The following is an 18,001-nucleotide window of genomic DNA, read 5'->3' on the forward strand; positions in this document are numbered from 1 at the left end:
AAGTAATATTTTGTGTCGATATTTAAACATATTAAATAAAAATTCACAAATTAGACCCAGGGCCTTTCGGATCTCACATTACTCCCTTATCTTCAAAAATCACACTACATTTAAAGAAGGCGTGATTTTTCACTGCAATATATAAGTTCGAAATTTCTCTCTCTCTCTCTAAAAATTGCGTTATACATAATAATAAAATCATAAAAGTATACAATAATTCAAATTAAATTCAAAATTGAAATACATGGAAATAATATAGTAAACAATTCATCAGATTAATAATATTACTAAAATAAACACAATGAACACAGGTGTCTTCGTCTGGAATTGACGGTAAAAGTGGACATAGTTCTGTCACTGGTTTCGAATGCACCTCTCTGTTGCTGAGAGTCTCTATGGCAGCACCTCTGTTGGCTGACTTCTTATAGTTGCACAAATTCAGGTATATTAGAAGATCATGTGATGTCTTCTTGTTTCAAAAAGCACCTGCTAACAGTTCAAAGTTCACTGTGCAGTTCAAAATGATATAATGTATCTTCTTCCTGTATGTTGACACACTTCTTTTCTGCTGAAATTTCATTTAACATAACCACAAATGTTCAGGTGGTTGAGTTCACTAAAGGTTGTATGACTCCAGGGTCATTTAAATCCATTTTGGGGCAAAGTTCCCTTTCACCAAAGTATTGTTCATTTTAAAGGTAGTATGTTTAACAAATACATATCTCTATTAATGTCTCTCTCTCTCTTAATACTACACTAGGTCTTATATCTAGACTATTCTATACAATATTATCCCTATTCCAATCAATCACTTTAGTTTATCAATTTGATCAGGGTGTACATTCCTTTAAATAAGCTTTTTGTTATTATTAGGAAAGGTACTTACAAACTAAAGATATATGTAGCTAAAATCGATCATTATATAATCAAAAAATTTCAATCAAGAATGAAATGATCATTTCAAAAAGCAATTTTGAATTAAAGTCGATACTGNTGTTGGAACGAATTATTTGGTTTTACATGTAATCATATGGGGAAAAATTATTCACCTTACGACATTTTCATGATACGATCTCAGTTTCGGAACAGATTAATTTTGTATCCCGAGGTACCACTGTATATATTTAATTATTAATAGCTAAGGTACAAACAATACTAAATTGATAAATAGTTTAGGGTTTTTAAGATGCATTAATTTGTATTGGAAGAATTTTTATAAAACTATTTTTCTCGTACATTGGAACAACTATTTTTGCTTTTAACTAAGAAAGTTATGTTTATTGTTTAGATAAAATTTTGATATTATATAGTCATATGTTTTTGTTATAAGTAAAATTTATAAATTATTTTAAAACAAATGTTATTTTTAATTTGGTCTGTAATGAAATGACATAAACATTATTAATTTTGTTTTTAAATTTAGAAAGCCATATAAAACGTACGCATTCGAAAAAGTTAGGCATACAAGAAGAACCTACATTTTCTATGGATCAGCCAACTGTATTATCAGATGTTACAGAACAACATCATGCAACTATAATTATGCAAAAAGCTCTGCGTGGAAGATCATCTCAAAGAAAGGTTTGTTAGATAAAGATTTTTAAAAGCTTATTTTTTAATATAGATTTTTTTTATTTTATATAAAAATTTATGAATTTAAAGTAATAATTACCATAATTTTAGCTTGTGAGTTGTTTTTAAAAGTCAATTTGAAAGCAGATGCAAATTATGCAATGATGCAGATTATCTGCTGATTTTAACTTGAAATTATAAATTCTTCCAACAACTTTTTCTTTGTCTAAGCTTATGAACAGTATTTTTAAAAAACATGAAAAATCCTTTGTGCATTGCAGACATATTTATCTATAGTTATACTTTTAAGTAGTTTTGGAAATCATATGCACTTTCTTTAGTTCTCTTCTGTTTGTTTTGTATGTATTGTGCTTTAATTGATATTATCAGACACTCCTACTTTAGTTTGCATTTTAAAAGCTAAGATTCTGATTATTTTCCTTTCTGTTTAATAACTCTGAAAGAACTATTTAGAAATCGTTGTCAATTTTAGCACATGTTTGTTTTTTTTACAAATTCTAAAAATGCCAGTTGTAGGTAGTTAAAGATGTATAGTGATTCTGTTTGTGAATTTCTTTTTGTTTGTTGTTTTGTCTGAGTTGGAACGTTGATGCTGGTGCTTCACTGCATAAACAAAATTTTTTGAGTTTTTGGATTTGTTTTTCATTTTATTTTCATGTTTATGTATCAAACAAAAGCAGATTATTACTAATTTTTATATGGCCTACAATTTTCTAATTGACATTTTTGGTTTGATTCATTTTTTGAATGACTTTGAAAATACCCTTCAAGGTTAACTTTATGGTCACCATTGGATTTGGCATGCATCATAATATATAATTCCATTGTTTACTTTGGTCTGCAATATGAAAAAATTGTAGACCTATAAATTCCCACTGTTGTGTCTGTCCATTCTTCTCAAGAACAAAGTTAGATAGATGAAAGACAAGACCAGATATGGAAAACTTAGGGGCAGGAGACCCTAATTAACTATGTACAAACTTCTATTGTGCCTACCAGTGGCCAAGTGTTTTTCATACCCTGAACACTGGGAGTTTGGTCGTGGGTTTGCGCCTCGCTCAGATGGGCTGGCCACATGGAGTTTTTCGGGGTTTCTCCATGTTTGTAACACCTATTTTCCTAGGGGCCAGTTTCCCTTAAAAAAGACCTCCCAGAAGGCATCCACCATAGGCAGATCGCCCAAGCGTTGCCATAACTTAACAAACAAACTTCTGGTTTTCACCAGAAATCATGTGGTTCAGTTGAAAAATTTCCCTGAATGGAGTTAATAGATGATTGGTATGACTGTTGTTATCAGGAAAGTATGATGTAAAGGGGCAAGGCACTATTAATTTGAGATGGAGAGCATATATTTTAAATTAAATAAATTAAAAATATGATTAAAAATTGCAGGCTGGCATTGTTAATGTCTCAATAAATAATTGCTCATCCATAGAGACATTACATTATGTGTATCCAGACTTTTGGGACACCTTGTATAAAGTAAAACTTAAATTGTTTTAAAAAATTTAGTATTTATAAAACAGAAATGAGGTCAGAGAAGTTTCATTTTTTTGTCCTAATAATAATAATAAATTCTTTTAGTAAACAATAATAGATTATTTGTATGCCTAAAAATGTGTATTAGAAAATTTCACAACTATATGATGCAAAAGTTGTGATATTTTAAAGTTGGTAAGGAGGTTAAAATTTATTTAAATACTATCATCTAAATGTTAAATAAAAAAATATTTATTTTGCAGATGCTATTAGAAAAAGAAAGATATAAAGATCTCATAGAGGAATACCATGGCTTGCATGCCATATCTATAGAAGAGAAGGAAGCAATAGACAAAAAGTTAGAAGTACGAAATAAATTAATTATAGATAAAGAATATAGAAATAAGAAGGTAATAGAATCCAAAATTTTATTATAAATAATTTGAATGATAAGTTCATTTTCATATTGAGTACAGTTGTTTTAAAGAAAATTTTTCAATGAAAATATTCTCTTTGTTATTTACCTTATTTATATTTTATATAATATATAATGAAATANTACATTATATATAAAATACAATTTATATTCTGCAACTAATTAAAAAGATCATTAAGTTTGCTTTAGATTATTTTTAATTATATATTAAAACATAAATTTATTCCAAAAAAATTATATTTTATTTCCATGAATTTGAATTAACTTATGAATATTTTACTGTAAAATTCTAAAATATTATAATGATGAAAAACAAAAGCATTTGACAACTTAAACTTTTCTTTAATTATGTTTTGTGTCTACATAAATATTTTGGCATTATCAAGTTCTGTACTTATCATTAAATATATAAATACAGTAGAGTCTTGCAAACTCGACTTAATGTGGAATGAGATAAGTTTTATGGATAGCAATGATACTAGTCTAAATAGTGGAATTTTTGTAAAGGTATTTTATGTGCAAATTCATGAACATAGAAATAGTCACTATTGGTACATAATTAATATTTTAATTAAATTTTGATTAAAAAAGTATTGATATTTTACACTTATATATATTTATTGGACACATTTGCAGAAACTAATTGCTAAACTTTATTATTATAATTATTGTATTAATAATAATAATTATACATAAAATGTATTTTATATAATAGTTATTATGTTAATTGCATATAGAGAAATATATGGACAAAATGATTATCCTTGCGTTTTAAGGAATCTGGTGGCCCCATCAAAATCAGGTAGTATCTTATGAAAGAAAAAATATCTTTGCATGATAAGCATGTATTAAAGTAAAATTTTAACAAAAGAACATTCTATATGTTTTAGAGTTTACTACTTAAATAAAGTCTTTCTGAAAAGTTTTATGTTAATAATTTATGTTAATTTAGCAATTCAAAATTTAATATTGATATTTTATAATGATATTGTAGCGCTATGCAACTATGTATTATTATAATATATTTTTTGTCTCAGGTTCCTTTTTGTATGTATTGGGTTTTCTTAATTTATACAATGTTGCGTGTATTTTTGTGTTATGATGTCACCTCTTAGGTACCATGGGAAAAGCCTTCCGATTGGTCCAAGGTGGGCATGTGAGTAAAGCGGACTTCCGGATAGCAGGAGGTATAAATTAGTGAACTCTCACAATTGAGGGGATTCTGGTTTTTGGATCCGTTGAGGATAATACGAAGGTTCGAGGCCAGGCCGTGAGAATAGGAGTGAGAAAGGAAGACCATTTCCAGTTCAAGATCCAATCCGTTTCCATCTTAAGGAAATTTAGAGATAACAACAAGGGACATACGTTTTGTAATGTAATTTTCTTCCAAGTTTTGTACATAACTATTAGTTTTAAGTTGACAATACATATATAGTGTAAACTCGAGTGGTAGGAATTGTATATCATGTAAACTCAAGTAGTAGGAATCACGGTTATGGTACTGGTAAAATAAACTTTTTTTGTTTTATTTTCGTGCATGTGTTTGTCATTGAGTCCTTTATATATATTATTATTGTCTCCGTGGATTTCGATCTACAGGAAACTCAACAATATTGTGGAAATCTTGAAATGATTTTTGTATTTAATAAATACTTCTTAAAATTGAAAGACAGAATTTATAATAATATTATTTTGCCATTTTAAATATTTTTTTTTCTACAATTTTCAATAAAGAGAATTTAGTAAATAAGTAGTAAACAAACAAAAAATATATAAAAAAACAAATTTTAATATGTAAAATTTTCTTTCAGATTGGAAATATTTTGTGAAATTAAAAATATTTTCCAAAAAGTAGATCATAAATTGTTTGTTCATTTAAAAAATTTTATCTATTTTTCAATAAATGTTAGAAGAGATAAATTGACTCATGATAAATTAATCTCTAATCTGATGATCATATTATCATATGATCATTTATATCCCAGAGATCTGGGATCAAGACTGTTCTGAACAATTTTGGCATCTGAGATAAATCTAAGAACAGTGTGTCAATGCACTTATATTTCTATAAATATTATGAACTTTACATTATGATACTTTTTTAGTATTCCTTCTAATTTGATGATTAAGGCAGTTTCCTTTGCCTCATCTTTCAGCATGGCCCTGTGTGGGATTGAATTGCACTTGCATTTTCAAATTTTTAAATATGGATTGGAATTTAATTTTGTACCTACTTAGATTATAGTTAAATAGAAATTGAAATTCTATATAAGTTTAAAAACATATCCACTATAGATGTGGCTTAAAATAGTCTTTATTATAATTAAGAGTTAATGAGAAGATATAAGAAGCATTAATTCAATGGAAAAATAATAATTTAATTGAAACATTTTGTTAAGTCAAAATTATAATTATTCATTTAAGTTTTAAGAGCTGATTTTAAAATTTAATTCAACAAAAATGTGTTCCAATTAAAATATGATCAATGAGGTCTATTCATGTGAAGAAAAGGTTCACTTGATAAAGTGGCTTATGGTCAACATAGTGGTTGCTATTAGTGAAGGGATGATTAATCGGAATTGGAAAAATTGGGCATTTTCCAGGAATTGAAATTGAGCAAATCTCATCACAATTTCCAATTCTTAAAACAATTCTTCTATATTTAATAAGAAAAGTAATTATTTCTTTCAGTCAAACATTAAAAATTAAGTATTAGTTCATTGGAAACTTAAAAGTTGACAAAACAGAGAGCATGTGACATTCCATAACAAGGTGATGTCTGTCACTGCAGACTTTTCTTTCATGTAATCAGAGTGATGAGCGATTGCACTTACTTGTTAGTAGTAACTGTTCCCATTTTAGGGGAGATAGGGTGGCATTAGGGTTGTCGTCTGCTTGGTATTGAGCTGGCTTGAACGGCTATCTGTATTCTGTATCTGTATTTATAATATATTAAAAGCAAAATGTTTTGTCACCACTAAACACAAATAATGTAAATTTTAAAATAAATTTGATTTACAATTTGAAAATTTTAAAAGAACTTTTAGATGGTTTTTAAAAACATTGTTTTAATTTTAATTAATTTTGATATTTGTTTTTAATTATGATTTCCATTTCAATGTAAAGGCCAGAATTTAAATTATTATTTTATTTTGTTTTAATTGGACTGCAATTTGAAAAAATTGTACACCTATAAATTCCCACTGTTGTCTGTCCTTTAATCTTAAGTACTGAGTTAGATAGACAAAATCTGAGAACAGATATGGAAAGCTTAGGGACAAGAAGGGAAGTCCTGATTAACTGTACGTGAACTTCCAATGCAAACCAGAAGTCATGTTATTTTAATTCAAAAATTTTCCCATGAAAGGAGTTAGATGACTGGCATGACTTTATTGTTAAAGGAAAAGTATGATATACAGGGACAAGCCACTATTAATTTGAAGTGGAGAGCATATATTTTAAAATAAATAAATTAAAAATATGATTAAAAATTGCAGCCCGACATTGTCACATGCCAGACTGCAATAATTGCTCATTAATTTTTAGGTTTAATTTATTTAGTATTAATTTAGTTTTAGTTTTTATAATTATTTTTAATAATTTTTATTTAATTTTGCATTAATTTTGCCTGCATTTTTTGAATCTTTCAATTACAATTTTTTTAATTAATTGCAACTCTCTTTTTTCTTTTGTGATATAACTAAAGAAATTGTTTTTGTTGTTTTGCACAAAAGATAATTAAATTAAAATTTATTTTAATTTTTTTAGTAATTTGGTTAATTTTTGTTTTATAAATTTGCCTGAGTTTAAAATTTTTTTCAAATTTTAATTATGAGTTAACAGTGATTGAACTATCGGGATACAAAGTTTCAAATCAAGCCTGGTAGTCTGCAAAACAGTTTAAAATTGAAAAAAATATATAATTTTTTTTTTATATCAAAATACAAAATTATTTTTAATATTTAGTATGTTTACTTATAATAACTTTCTCATTATGATTTGTAGATTGTAGCTGTAATGTGTTAAATTTTCAAATGCAATTTGCGTGATTTTAAGTAAAAATACTTGTTTATGCCAAGTTTACTGTTGTGTTGAGTTTTAAAAATTGCTTTTTTTTAAGATGAGTCATTCTATACATTCGTCTCTCAAGTGAATAAATTCAAAACTTGGTTAACTTGTGATGATGATGACATTTGTTCAGTTCTTTGCATCATTTGCCGAACCTCATTTAGTGATAGAATTAAAGCATTTACAAGGCATGCCAATTGCAAGAAGCATGAAAAAAAGAAGTGCATCTTCTCATTTACCTTCTCTCTCCCCTGGTGATTGTGTCAGCCAACAAAGCAATTTCCAAAGATGATGACCATAGATGACATGATAGGATATTTCTTTGAATAAAAGGGAATTAGCTGTAATTTCTTTGAGGGTAGTGTTGCAATATTAACTTTATCTGAAATAACATTATAAATTTTGTAGTACACAATAAAAGCATGTATATCCACATATAAATGGAGAATTTTCAGGTTTCTTTCAAAAGATTGATTCTGGATTTCCCAGTCATTTTCCATTTTTAAGCTTGATGTTTATTAATTAATGAGTGTATTGTGCTCATAATGTAAATCATTAATTTTTCTTTTCTAAAATAAACTTTAGAAAGTATTCAAAATAATTAAGATTGGGACTTTTTGGCAGAATTGGAATTGAATCAGAATCAGGAGAAATTCTGGTATCATGCCATCACTAGTTGTTATCCACTGTTAGTTATTCACTTCATTCAAAACAAGCTGAATAACAAATGAAAATACCTATGTCATGTTGTGCATTTGGATGTACAGTACAAATGATAATACAAAGAAGGAATATATAGATAAAGGAATATCATTCCGTAATTTCCTCACAATAACCCACTTTAATGAAGGAACAGTTAATAAAAATAAAAGATTTTAAACCTAAAAGTAACACACAAATTTGTTCTGTGCATTTTGACAAAGATTGCTTTGTTTATTAGTCATTTACTAATAGAAAATAATTAAAACCAAATTTTGATACTCATTAAATTTATATTTAATGAGTATCAAAATAAACTAAATGTAATATACACCTCTGTTGTTTTATTTCATAAATTCTCCTAAGAAAATGAGAGATTAGTCAATTATGAAGTATTTTTATAATTAAATCTAATTTTAATTAGAATTATATTTTTTATATTAAATATCATTACATAAAAAAATTGACACATCAAATAAGTTATATAGTGTCATTACTAATGTTTTTACATGTTTTGTTCAGTACAAATTATTCCAGAAGTAGATGAAATATTACAAACAGAATTATAAAATTTTAGAACTCATGAAATTCAACTGATGAAGCTGAATACAACAAAAGATTGTTTATTATTCAAAATAATAAAACTTTCAGATTTCCAGTTGAAAACTTTATTATGGAATTAAAAATAATTTGTCAAGAAACTTAAAATGCTAAGAGAGACATGTTATTAATTTATTAATTATTGGAATTTTGAATATAGGAAAATTGTTCTGATATATTTAACAGAAGTAAAAAATATCAGTCTAATCATCCAATAATTAATTAGAATGAATGGCACTATCCCTAACAAAAAATACAGTGTGAATGAAATAAAAAATGGAGACTGCAACCTATGAGGTTTCTAATTTGAGTGTGCAGAGATTGCAATCTCATTGCACTTGTGATTAAAATATTTTGTTCTAATATAAATGCCAGCAAGTGCATCAAACATTTTGTCTCATAAATGGGAAAGAGGGATAAAACAAAGCAGCTTATTGTATCAAATTCTCATAAATCAGAGTCATACTGTACAATATTTTTTTATTTAATGAAAAATATACTTTTAATTTGAAAGTATTTAAAATAATGCATTTTAGATGATGTTATTTTTGTTTGTTGCATTCTTCAGTTATCCATTTTAATTGATTCTCATGTTTATGAAAAATTCTGAAGTATTTATGAAATTGGCAGAAAATCTAAGTTATTTAACTTCTGTTTAATATACTACTGTAAATCAAAAATGGCTTTATGTAATTCATATAAAATATCAACTAAATTTTGAATCAGTTTAAATAATTTATTACTTTGTAAAAGTTTTTATTTATGCTATTTAAAACTTTTATATTTTATTATATTATTTCTTAATTATAGGTTTACTGTATTCTTATGTGTTTTAACTAAATAATCCTATATTTATAGGTATATTTCATTAAGCAAGTAAAATATCCTTTTCAGTGCTATATAATTTGTACATATCCCACTGAGGAGGGATTGAGAGTTCACGTCGACCCAACATGCATACATAGAATAAAGAATTGAATAAATTGTATGTTTTAACCTTTGGATATTTTACTTGCAGAATGAAATACTATACCTATAAATATAGGATTATTTAGTTAAAATGCATTATTATATTATTATTGAATGTGAAAATATATCTAAATTCAGATTTTTGAAGGAATATATAAATTTATTTTTTAAAATTTGCTTTTTCAAAAATATATTTTCATAATATAATTTTTTAAATTTAAAAAATTTTCTTGTTCTTAAAAAATGAAGAATTTATATTAAAATTTATAGGAACAGATTATGAATGAAATTATTGATGAATGGGAAGGAAATGTTGTTTCTTCTATGTTGGGTCTGTTAAGTAAAGAGCATCAACGGTTACAACAAGAAGAATTTGTTTGTCTCATTGCTGCTTGTGCCAAACAACAGAGAGAATTAAGAGAGGCCGAAGAAATGTGGAGAAGGCATACTGAAACACAATTTCGTGAATTGGAAGACCAAATTGTTAGAGATGTGAGTTGAAATATATTAATATATATGTAATTATTAATTTTTACATAAATTCTAGAGTTAAAAATCACTTTCCATTATGTTTTATTATATAAAACATAATGGAAAGTGATTTCATTTATTCATGAACATTTCATTTATTTATACTTATCATTTTGAAAAGAAAGTAATATTTATTCTAGCTTCTTGATAAAATTATTTATCTATTTCTAAATATTTATTCTAATTTTGTTATAACAAAATTCTTAAAGAACCACTTTAATAATGATTTTATTAAAGTCATTTCAAAGTAAATTTGCTGCTTGTTTAATAAAACTTTAATAAAACAAATAAAATTAGAATTTATTCAAGAAATTTTTTGGTCTACAGTTTGGTCAGCATCAGCTAATTATAACTGGCCAAACTGCAAGCTGAAAATATTTCTGGAATAAATTTTAATTTTTAGGCGTCTTTAAACAAGCAGCATATTTTCCTTGAATTCAAATTTCATTCAGTTTCAAGACAGTCCTTTAACCATTCTATTAGATGGACTGTTTTATAACAATGCAGTATGAATCTTTATATCAAATTATAATAAATAAAAAATATGGAATATTATCATCAATATAATTAATGCATATTTAAATATTTATAAAGCGAATTAAAAAGATATTTAATTATATATTAAATAAATATTTATAAAGCCAATTATAAAGTAATTATACAAATAAAATGCACTGTTTTGTTTCTATACAGGTTAGGATACTCTAAGAAAACTAAGAATTTAAATATTTAAAATTAACTTAAAAAATTTCCATTTTTAAAATTGTTTGAATAAATATATTTTATGATATAAAGGGTGTCCACTTAAACGTCTGTCCAGCATTAAATTAGTATATGCATGTTGTGTATACTTGTTCCAGTGCTAAAATAACCAAAGGGAATCAATTTAAGATGATTTAGAATAGCATACAAATAATCTCTGACTGAAAAGATAAAGACAACATTGCAGAAATTGATACAAAAAAAAGTGAACTTTATTTTGGTGGAGAATTGTTCTCAAATATAAGGCCTTGCTTCGGTACACTATCACCTAGCAGGCTGAATCATGTTAGTTCTTAAAGAGACATTGGCATTGTGTTTCAACATATGCCAAGATTGCTGTTTTGATTTGTGTGAGATTACGAGGGCACAGGGTCAGTACCATAATTGCCATTTACACGTCGAGTTGGTAAAACTCATCCACTTTGTCGTTTTGATGGCTTTCTATCGAGTGGCGAGCAAGTTGACAGGAGTCCTTGGATAGACAGGAGACAGGTTTAACAATTAAACAAAGCATTTATTAAGATCTAAGGTTAACATACAGGAGGTTAGATGCGATTAAATACTAAATATATACAAAATGGCAGCTCTTAGCTAAGCCTATTCCTGTTGCAGGGGAGAGAGTTCACAAATCGCTAACAAAAATACCTCTATGAGGAAACGAACAGTATGCGTCGATAATTTCATAGGAATTGTAGTCTTTGTCGATATGGCGAACTGTATGGAAGTCCGAAGCTGTGATCTGTCTTCAACCGGTGTCTTGTTCTCTTGTTGGATCAGGTCCGTTGTATGGAGGTCCAGAAGACGGATTGCGCACAGTTACCAAGTATAACTTCCAATTCAATTGCCCTAAACTTCCAGGGCTCGAGCTTTTATTCACTTGTCGTGGGAAAGAGGTCACGTGATCACCTGTGTTGACGATGGCAGTGCATTTTCTGACACTTGTGTGTCAACTTTCCCATCTGATTGCTGACAATCAGGGTGACATCTAATCCAAAACTATTTGATAGTTTTTCTATTGGCGGATGTTTACATAGAATTTTTTTTTAGTAAAATGGGTTAAAACAACCCCCAAAACTCGTGGATCTCACAATTTGCATCTTGATCTGATGTTTAAAAAATTTACATATTGCCATTGAATTACCATACAATTGTCATGTCCCTTTGCTGAATGATTTGTTTATCTTACTGAACGAATTATCACCATTATGGCACTTTTTTAAATAGCACTTTTTTTGCTCCTGGACAGATATTTAAGTGGACACCCTGTATATATGAGACAAGTTCAATAGCACTGCTAAAGAAAAATAACATAGTATACAAGATTGAGACTAATAAAATTGAAAGAATACAGTAATGCAGCCCTACACCAACAGTTGTTCCTGCCAGGTGGCATTGTGTCTACTACACGGTTTACAAAATGGCATTGCCCATGTCAAACTGCACCAAAATCAAACAGCAAGATGATTTTTGACAGCTGAAGGCATTAGACCTAGTAAGATCCATCACAGGATGTATGCACAATGTGGAGAGTTGTGCATGTCATTATAAAAAGCTTATGCAAGTGGGTTCAAAAATTCAAGGAAGGCCAAACAAACATAGACAATGAGCTGTGTAGACTTTTAACCTTCCTGCAAGCTTTCTGTGAAAAACAGAAAAGTAGTTTTTAATATAATGATTGTTTAAAATTGTTTAAACAGTTATATGTTGTGTAATTCTTACATATTTATGTATAAAAAAACAATTTAAATGTTTCAGTTTAAAGTATACATCATTATTATTATCATTATTAATCTATTACATTTAACTATAAAACATTGTACATTTAAAATTGAAGGATAGATGTTTAAAAATTCCAATGCGAAAAAAAAAATATGGAAAGGTCACTTTTGCATTTTCATTCATCATTATTAATTCATTTTCAATTATTTATTATTGTGAAAAATATATTAAAAAAACTTATGGCAAATAAATTTTGTAAAGTAATTTCCTGCATAACCCAAGGATTATCTGTGATTTTAAAGTCAGTTTGAAATCAGGTGAAGACAATGCATCCTGACAATTTTTACAGATTATGCATAGGAAATTAATTTTTTAATTTATTTTTTATTATGGCAATCTTGAAAAATCACATTATCTAGAATAAATTCTTTAAATAAAATTTATGGTATTTTATATATATATATATACACGTACATACATACATACTGTATATATATAAAACATTTGTTAAAATAATATATCAAGATAGCTTAAAGATTTGAAATAATTTTAGTATTTGATTGATAACAGGTACAAATGGTAGAAGAAGAAGCTATGGAAAGATATCGAAATTATGTTCTTGCTGATACAATTACCACATTAGCAGATGAAGAAGCAAGAATAGAATTAAAATTAATGACTGATATAGCTTGTTTGGCACATTTGAAACCAGTTGCTGACTGTTTGAATGACAGTATTGTATTAGCAGCTAATGATGTAGCAGTAGACAATCTTGGAAATATAAACGAATTTAGTGAAAATGTAACAAATATACATAAAGAAGTAACAGATAAATGTATGAACTTTATTTTGTCAGAAAATTTTATATCCAGCTTGGCAGATTACAAAGTACGAAGAGAAATGATACCATTAGAACAGAGAAGGTAAGCTATTTTATTTTTAAATAAAAATTTAAAATTAAATTATGTCCATCAGATTATGTTAAAAATTATACAAACAGAAAATTACATAAAATACAAAATGTGTTTTTTAAGTAAGTACTGTTTTGATATTAAAAAAACATAAGTGTAGATTTTTTTAACAATTTTTTTCTTACAAGAAAGCCTGTACCTTAATCTACTTTTCAACGTAGTTTCCTCTAATATTAAGTCACTTATTATATCGTACAACTAGCTTCAGAATTCCATCCTCAAAGAAACCTGCTGCCTAATTTGCCAACCACTGCAGTACAGCCGTTTTGACATCGTCATAGTGCTGACTGCCTAGATGTTTTTTCAAGTGGAGGAACAAGTAGTAGTCACTAAACGCTAGATCAGGGCTAAGCAGAAGGTGATCAAGTTGTTCCCAGCCATATGATGTGATAAAGTCTCGGGTTCGTTGAGCCACATGTGGACAGGCATTATCATGAAGCAAAACAATCTCCTTACTGAACTTGCCACGCCTTTTCTTTTGGATGACAAAATCGTAAAGCGTTTGTTTTCTCAAACTTTTGCATCAACTTTCTGCACCAAGTCTTTGGTAATGACAAACAATTTCTCACTATGCCACTTGTCATGGACATTAGTACAGCCATTTTTAAATGCTCTAACCCATTTTCTTACCATTCCATCGCTCATAACATTTTTTCCATATACCTCACTAATTTTCCAATGAATGTCAGCCACTTTCACGTCTTTTGCATTAAGAAAATGAGTCAGCAGGATTTTGAATTGTCTGAGGCATTTTAAACACACACAAATGAATGTAAAACAAATGAATGCTTCTGTAATTGTGTCTGTGGTTAGCCAACAGATGTAGGTACATTAGCAGAACATCAACCACCCTATTTTAAAATGGTACTTTAAAGATCTCACGTTACGAGGCGTGTTTTTAATGTGGTAAGTGATTATTAATTAATAAAGTGTATAAAAATAAATGCAAACTATCATACAGTGAAACCCCGGTTAACGAACGTCCTGGTTAACGACCAAATCGGTTAACGAACTATTATTTTGCAAAAATTTTGTCTTGGATAACGAACAAAATTCGGATAACGAACTTAACGGGTTTTTGTGTCAAATTTGTAAGCTTGCCGACTTTTAGGGAAAATCAGTTAATCGTGTGTCGGTGATGGTCTAGGGCCCATTCGTACGTTGGTGGTGGCGGAGGAGACAAAGATGACAAGTATTTTACAGTGAAAATCGTTTATTTAGAACGGAAGATGCTTATATATTTGAGGTAGTTGGAAATGGCTTATCTACAGTATTTTCTCTCGGCACTGAGGAGTGGCATGTCGCTGGTCCTACGATAGTGCAAGCTGATCAGTCGTAGCCCCAGAGCGGAAGAGATGGGTTCGCTTGGTCACAGAAGCGACGGTAGGTGACAGAGCTGCAACGACTGGAGCGGTCCGCGAGACACAACACAAATTTTAGCAGGCAAGACTTCAGGCTTAATCCAGATAAAGACGACACAGATTAATCACCATAGAATTTTTAGGAAAACTGCGTTTTGACCTTGAGATTTGGGGGTTTTTATAGTATTTTTTCCTCTTTGTCTCCTTACGATTAGTCCTGCGTCCCATTCCTCGCTTCCCGATTGTTTTCTTCTTTGTCTCCAAAACCGAAACCAGATCAGGTCACGAGAAAGGTTTGTTCCGAGGCATTTATTTGACACCTATTCGTCGACTCTGATCAGAGATTGTCGATAAACCTATAAGCCTTTCGCTCACAATTTAGCCTGTTGTTTCTGCTATCTGTCATTTTAAAACTTTAACGATTGTGTGTGATGTTTTTATACCAGTCAAATCTTTTCCCTTTTCCGAAAATTTAACCTAAATCGACTGTTTATGAGCACGTTTTCCTATATTTTCATTAAAGAAAACCCATTTTACAAATAAAATTACAAAAATACTGGCGGCTAGAACGGATTAATTGCATTTGCATTAATTTATATGGGAAAAATTGCTTCGGTTAACGAACAATTCAGTTAACGAACGGACTTGTGGAACGGATTACGTTCGTTAACCGGGGTTCCACTGTATTACCATATTAATAAACTCACTATGTGGTAATATGGTAACTTGTTTTTTTCTGATTGCTAAACTACATATTTTTTCTATTAGTATCTATTCAGTGCAGTTATCATATTCATAATAAAAAGTACAGTTTCCTATAGATTATTATTTCTTCTTTAAGTGATATATTCCAACTATAACCATTCTTGATTTATGGCTTATTTCTATTTGTTAAGAAAGAAGAAACAACTGAAAAATTGGAAGCAAAAACTTAAAAAACTTATAAATTAAAATGATTCCTTTTTTCACCATTACTATGCATTTTAAACCAAGTTAAACATATAGTGATCTGGATTGTTTTTGATGACAAATTAACTTTTCAGGAGCACATTCAAAAGATAGTAAAATCCTGGTCAATCAAACGTGGAATTTTGTGGTGCTTTCTAGGTATATATCAGTTTGGTCAGTGTTAAGAGCTCTTTATTTGACAAATATCTAATCCATATGTAACTACTGTTTGCCAGTCTGGTCAATGACAGCTTCATCCCTTTTAAATAAAGTCATTAAAGAAATTCAAAAGGTTTATTTTCTTCTAAATAAACTTAGTAACCTACCATATACTAATAATCCTGTTGCAGCAAGAATTCAGCTTGGATTACCTGATCCAATAAAACATGTAGAATATTTTGGCCACTTATTTTGTTTTAAATTTTACAATGGTATTATAAATAACTATTGGCTTAGTCTGAGTCCCCAATAGAAGAATCCATAACGATGCTTGTATACATACTCCATATTATTGTTTATCCATTTCCCATTGATCAATCTTTTATTGTATAGCCAAAAGCTCAAAACTAATAGAATCAATATTGTATACAGATTATATTATTTTTAAAGTACCTGCAAACAAATTTTATATACAAATGAGCAAATATTTATGGTAATGTCATCACAAATGCCAGGCTGCAATTTTTGATCATATTTTTTAAATTTATTTAAAATATATGCTCTCCACTTACAAATTAGTAGTATCTTGCCCCTGTACATCATATTTTTCCTTTAGTAATTGAGTCATGCTGGTCATCTATCTAAATCTGTTCTCAAGATTAAGGACAGATGGATGAAAGTGGGAATTTATAGGTCTACAATAAAGGTTATTGATAATTTTTTCATTAATATCTATAACTTGCATCCACATTTCCATTTTTTAATCTTAATCGTTGTTTTTTAAATCTCTTTTATTCATGTTTTTAATTCTTATATGTTTATCTGGTGTAATTTATTTTTTAAATGGTAAAAATAATAGATATTAGCAAACAAAGTTTTAATTATCACTAATTATGTATATATTTTTAATTTTTATTTACTAAGAACTTGAGGGATAACATTAACAACTCTAAATAAATACATAAATAAAATGTTTATGTAAAATCTTTACTTTAAGGCAGGGATCTCAAACTCAAATTCAGCAAAGGGCCAGTCAAAACTTGCAACTCAAATTTCATCTCCTCCTAATTAAGATAGAAGACTGTAACTTAGAGGACATACTTAAGTCAGATGACAATACTTTTTAATACTGTTTTAGGAAGGGGCAGATCTAGTTTTTTTGGGGCCTAGGGCTTATTGAAGTCCAATGGGGCCCTATTTTTTGTTAGATTAAGAATCTTTAAATTGGGGTTTAAAATTCATTTTTAATAACATCAAAATCAGTGTTGAAATTTATTTATTTATGAAATGCTGTTGAATGACAAACTTTATACCTTATATAGAAAAACATAATAAAGAAATATTTACATTGATTAATTACTGACCAATTGGCCCACCAGTGGCCAAGTGGTCTTCTTACCCTGAACACTGACAGTTCAGTTATGAATTCACACCTCGCTCAAATGGTCTGGCCATGTGGAGTTTTCCGGGTTTTCTCCACATTTGTAACACCTAAATAGAGGCCAGTTTCCCTTAAATTTTCCCTTATTGATCAATTTCCCTTATTGACCAGTTTCCCTTATTGATCAGTTTGTTTAGTTATGGCAACACAACAAGTGTTGCATTGCCATAACTAAACAAACTGATCAATTACATTACATTGATTACAATAAAACAAATAATACTATAAATTATCATTATTATTATATTAATAATATAATAATAAT

At 28.5% G+C, this 18,001-nt stretch overlaps 1 protein-coding gene across 1 annotated transcript in view; it reads left to right on the forward strand.

Moving 5' to 3' along the window:
- LOC111620335 (cilia- and flagella-associated protein 91-like) overlaps positions 1–18,001 on the forward strand; it is a 57,676-nt gene that overhangs the window by 22,060 nt on the left and 17,615 nt on the right. The window contains exons 7-10 of the mRNA XM_023362252.1: positions 1,424–1,581; positions 3,336–3,482; positions 10,115–10,336; positions 13,427–13,779. Of these exons, the coding sequence (XP_023218020.1) occupies positions 1,424–1,581; positions 3,336–3,482; positions 10,115–10,336; positions 13,427–13,779 (880 nt within the window). The remainder of the gene's footprint in view (positions 1–1,423; positions 1,582–3,335; positions 3,483–10,114; positions 10,337–13,426; positions 13,780–18,001) is intronic.

This window comes from Centruroides sculpturatus, unplaced genomic scaffold, assembly GCF_000671375.1.
Source record: "Centruroides sculpturatus isolate CEXI.00-Female unplaced genomic scaffold, Cexi_2.0 scaffold32, whole genome shotgun sequence".
NCBI classification, from domain to species: domain Eukaryota; kingdom Metazoa; phylum Arthropoda; class Arachnida; order Scorpiones; family Buthidae; genus Centruroides; species Centruroides sculpturatus.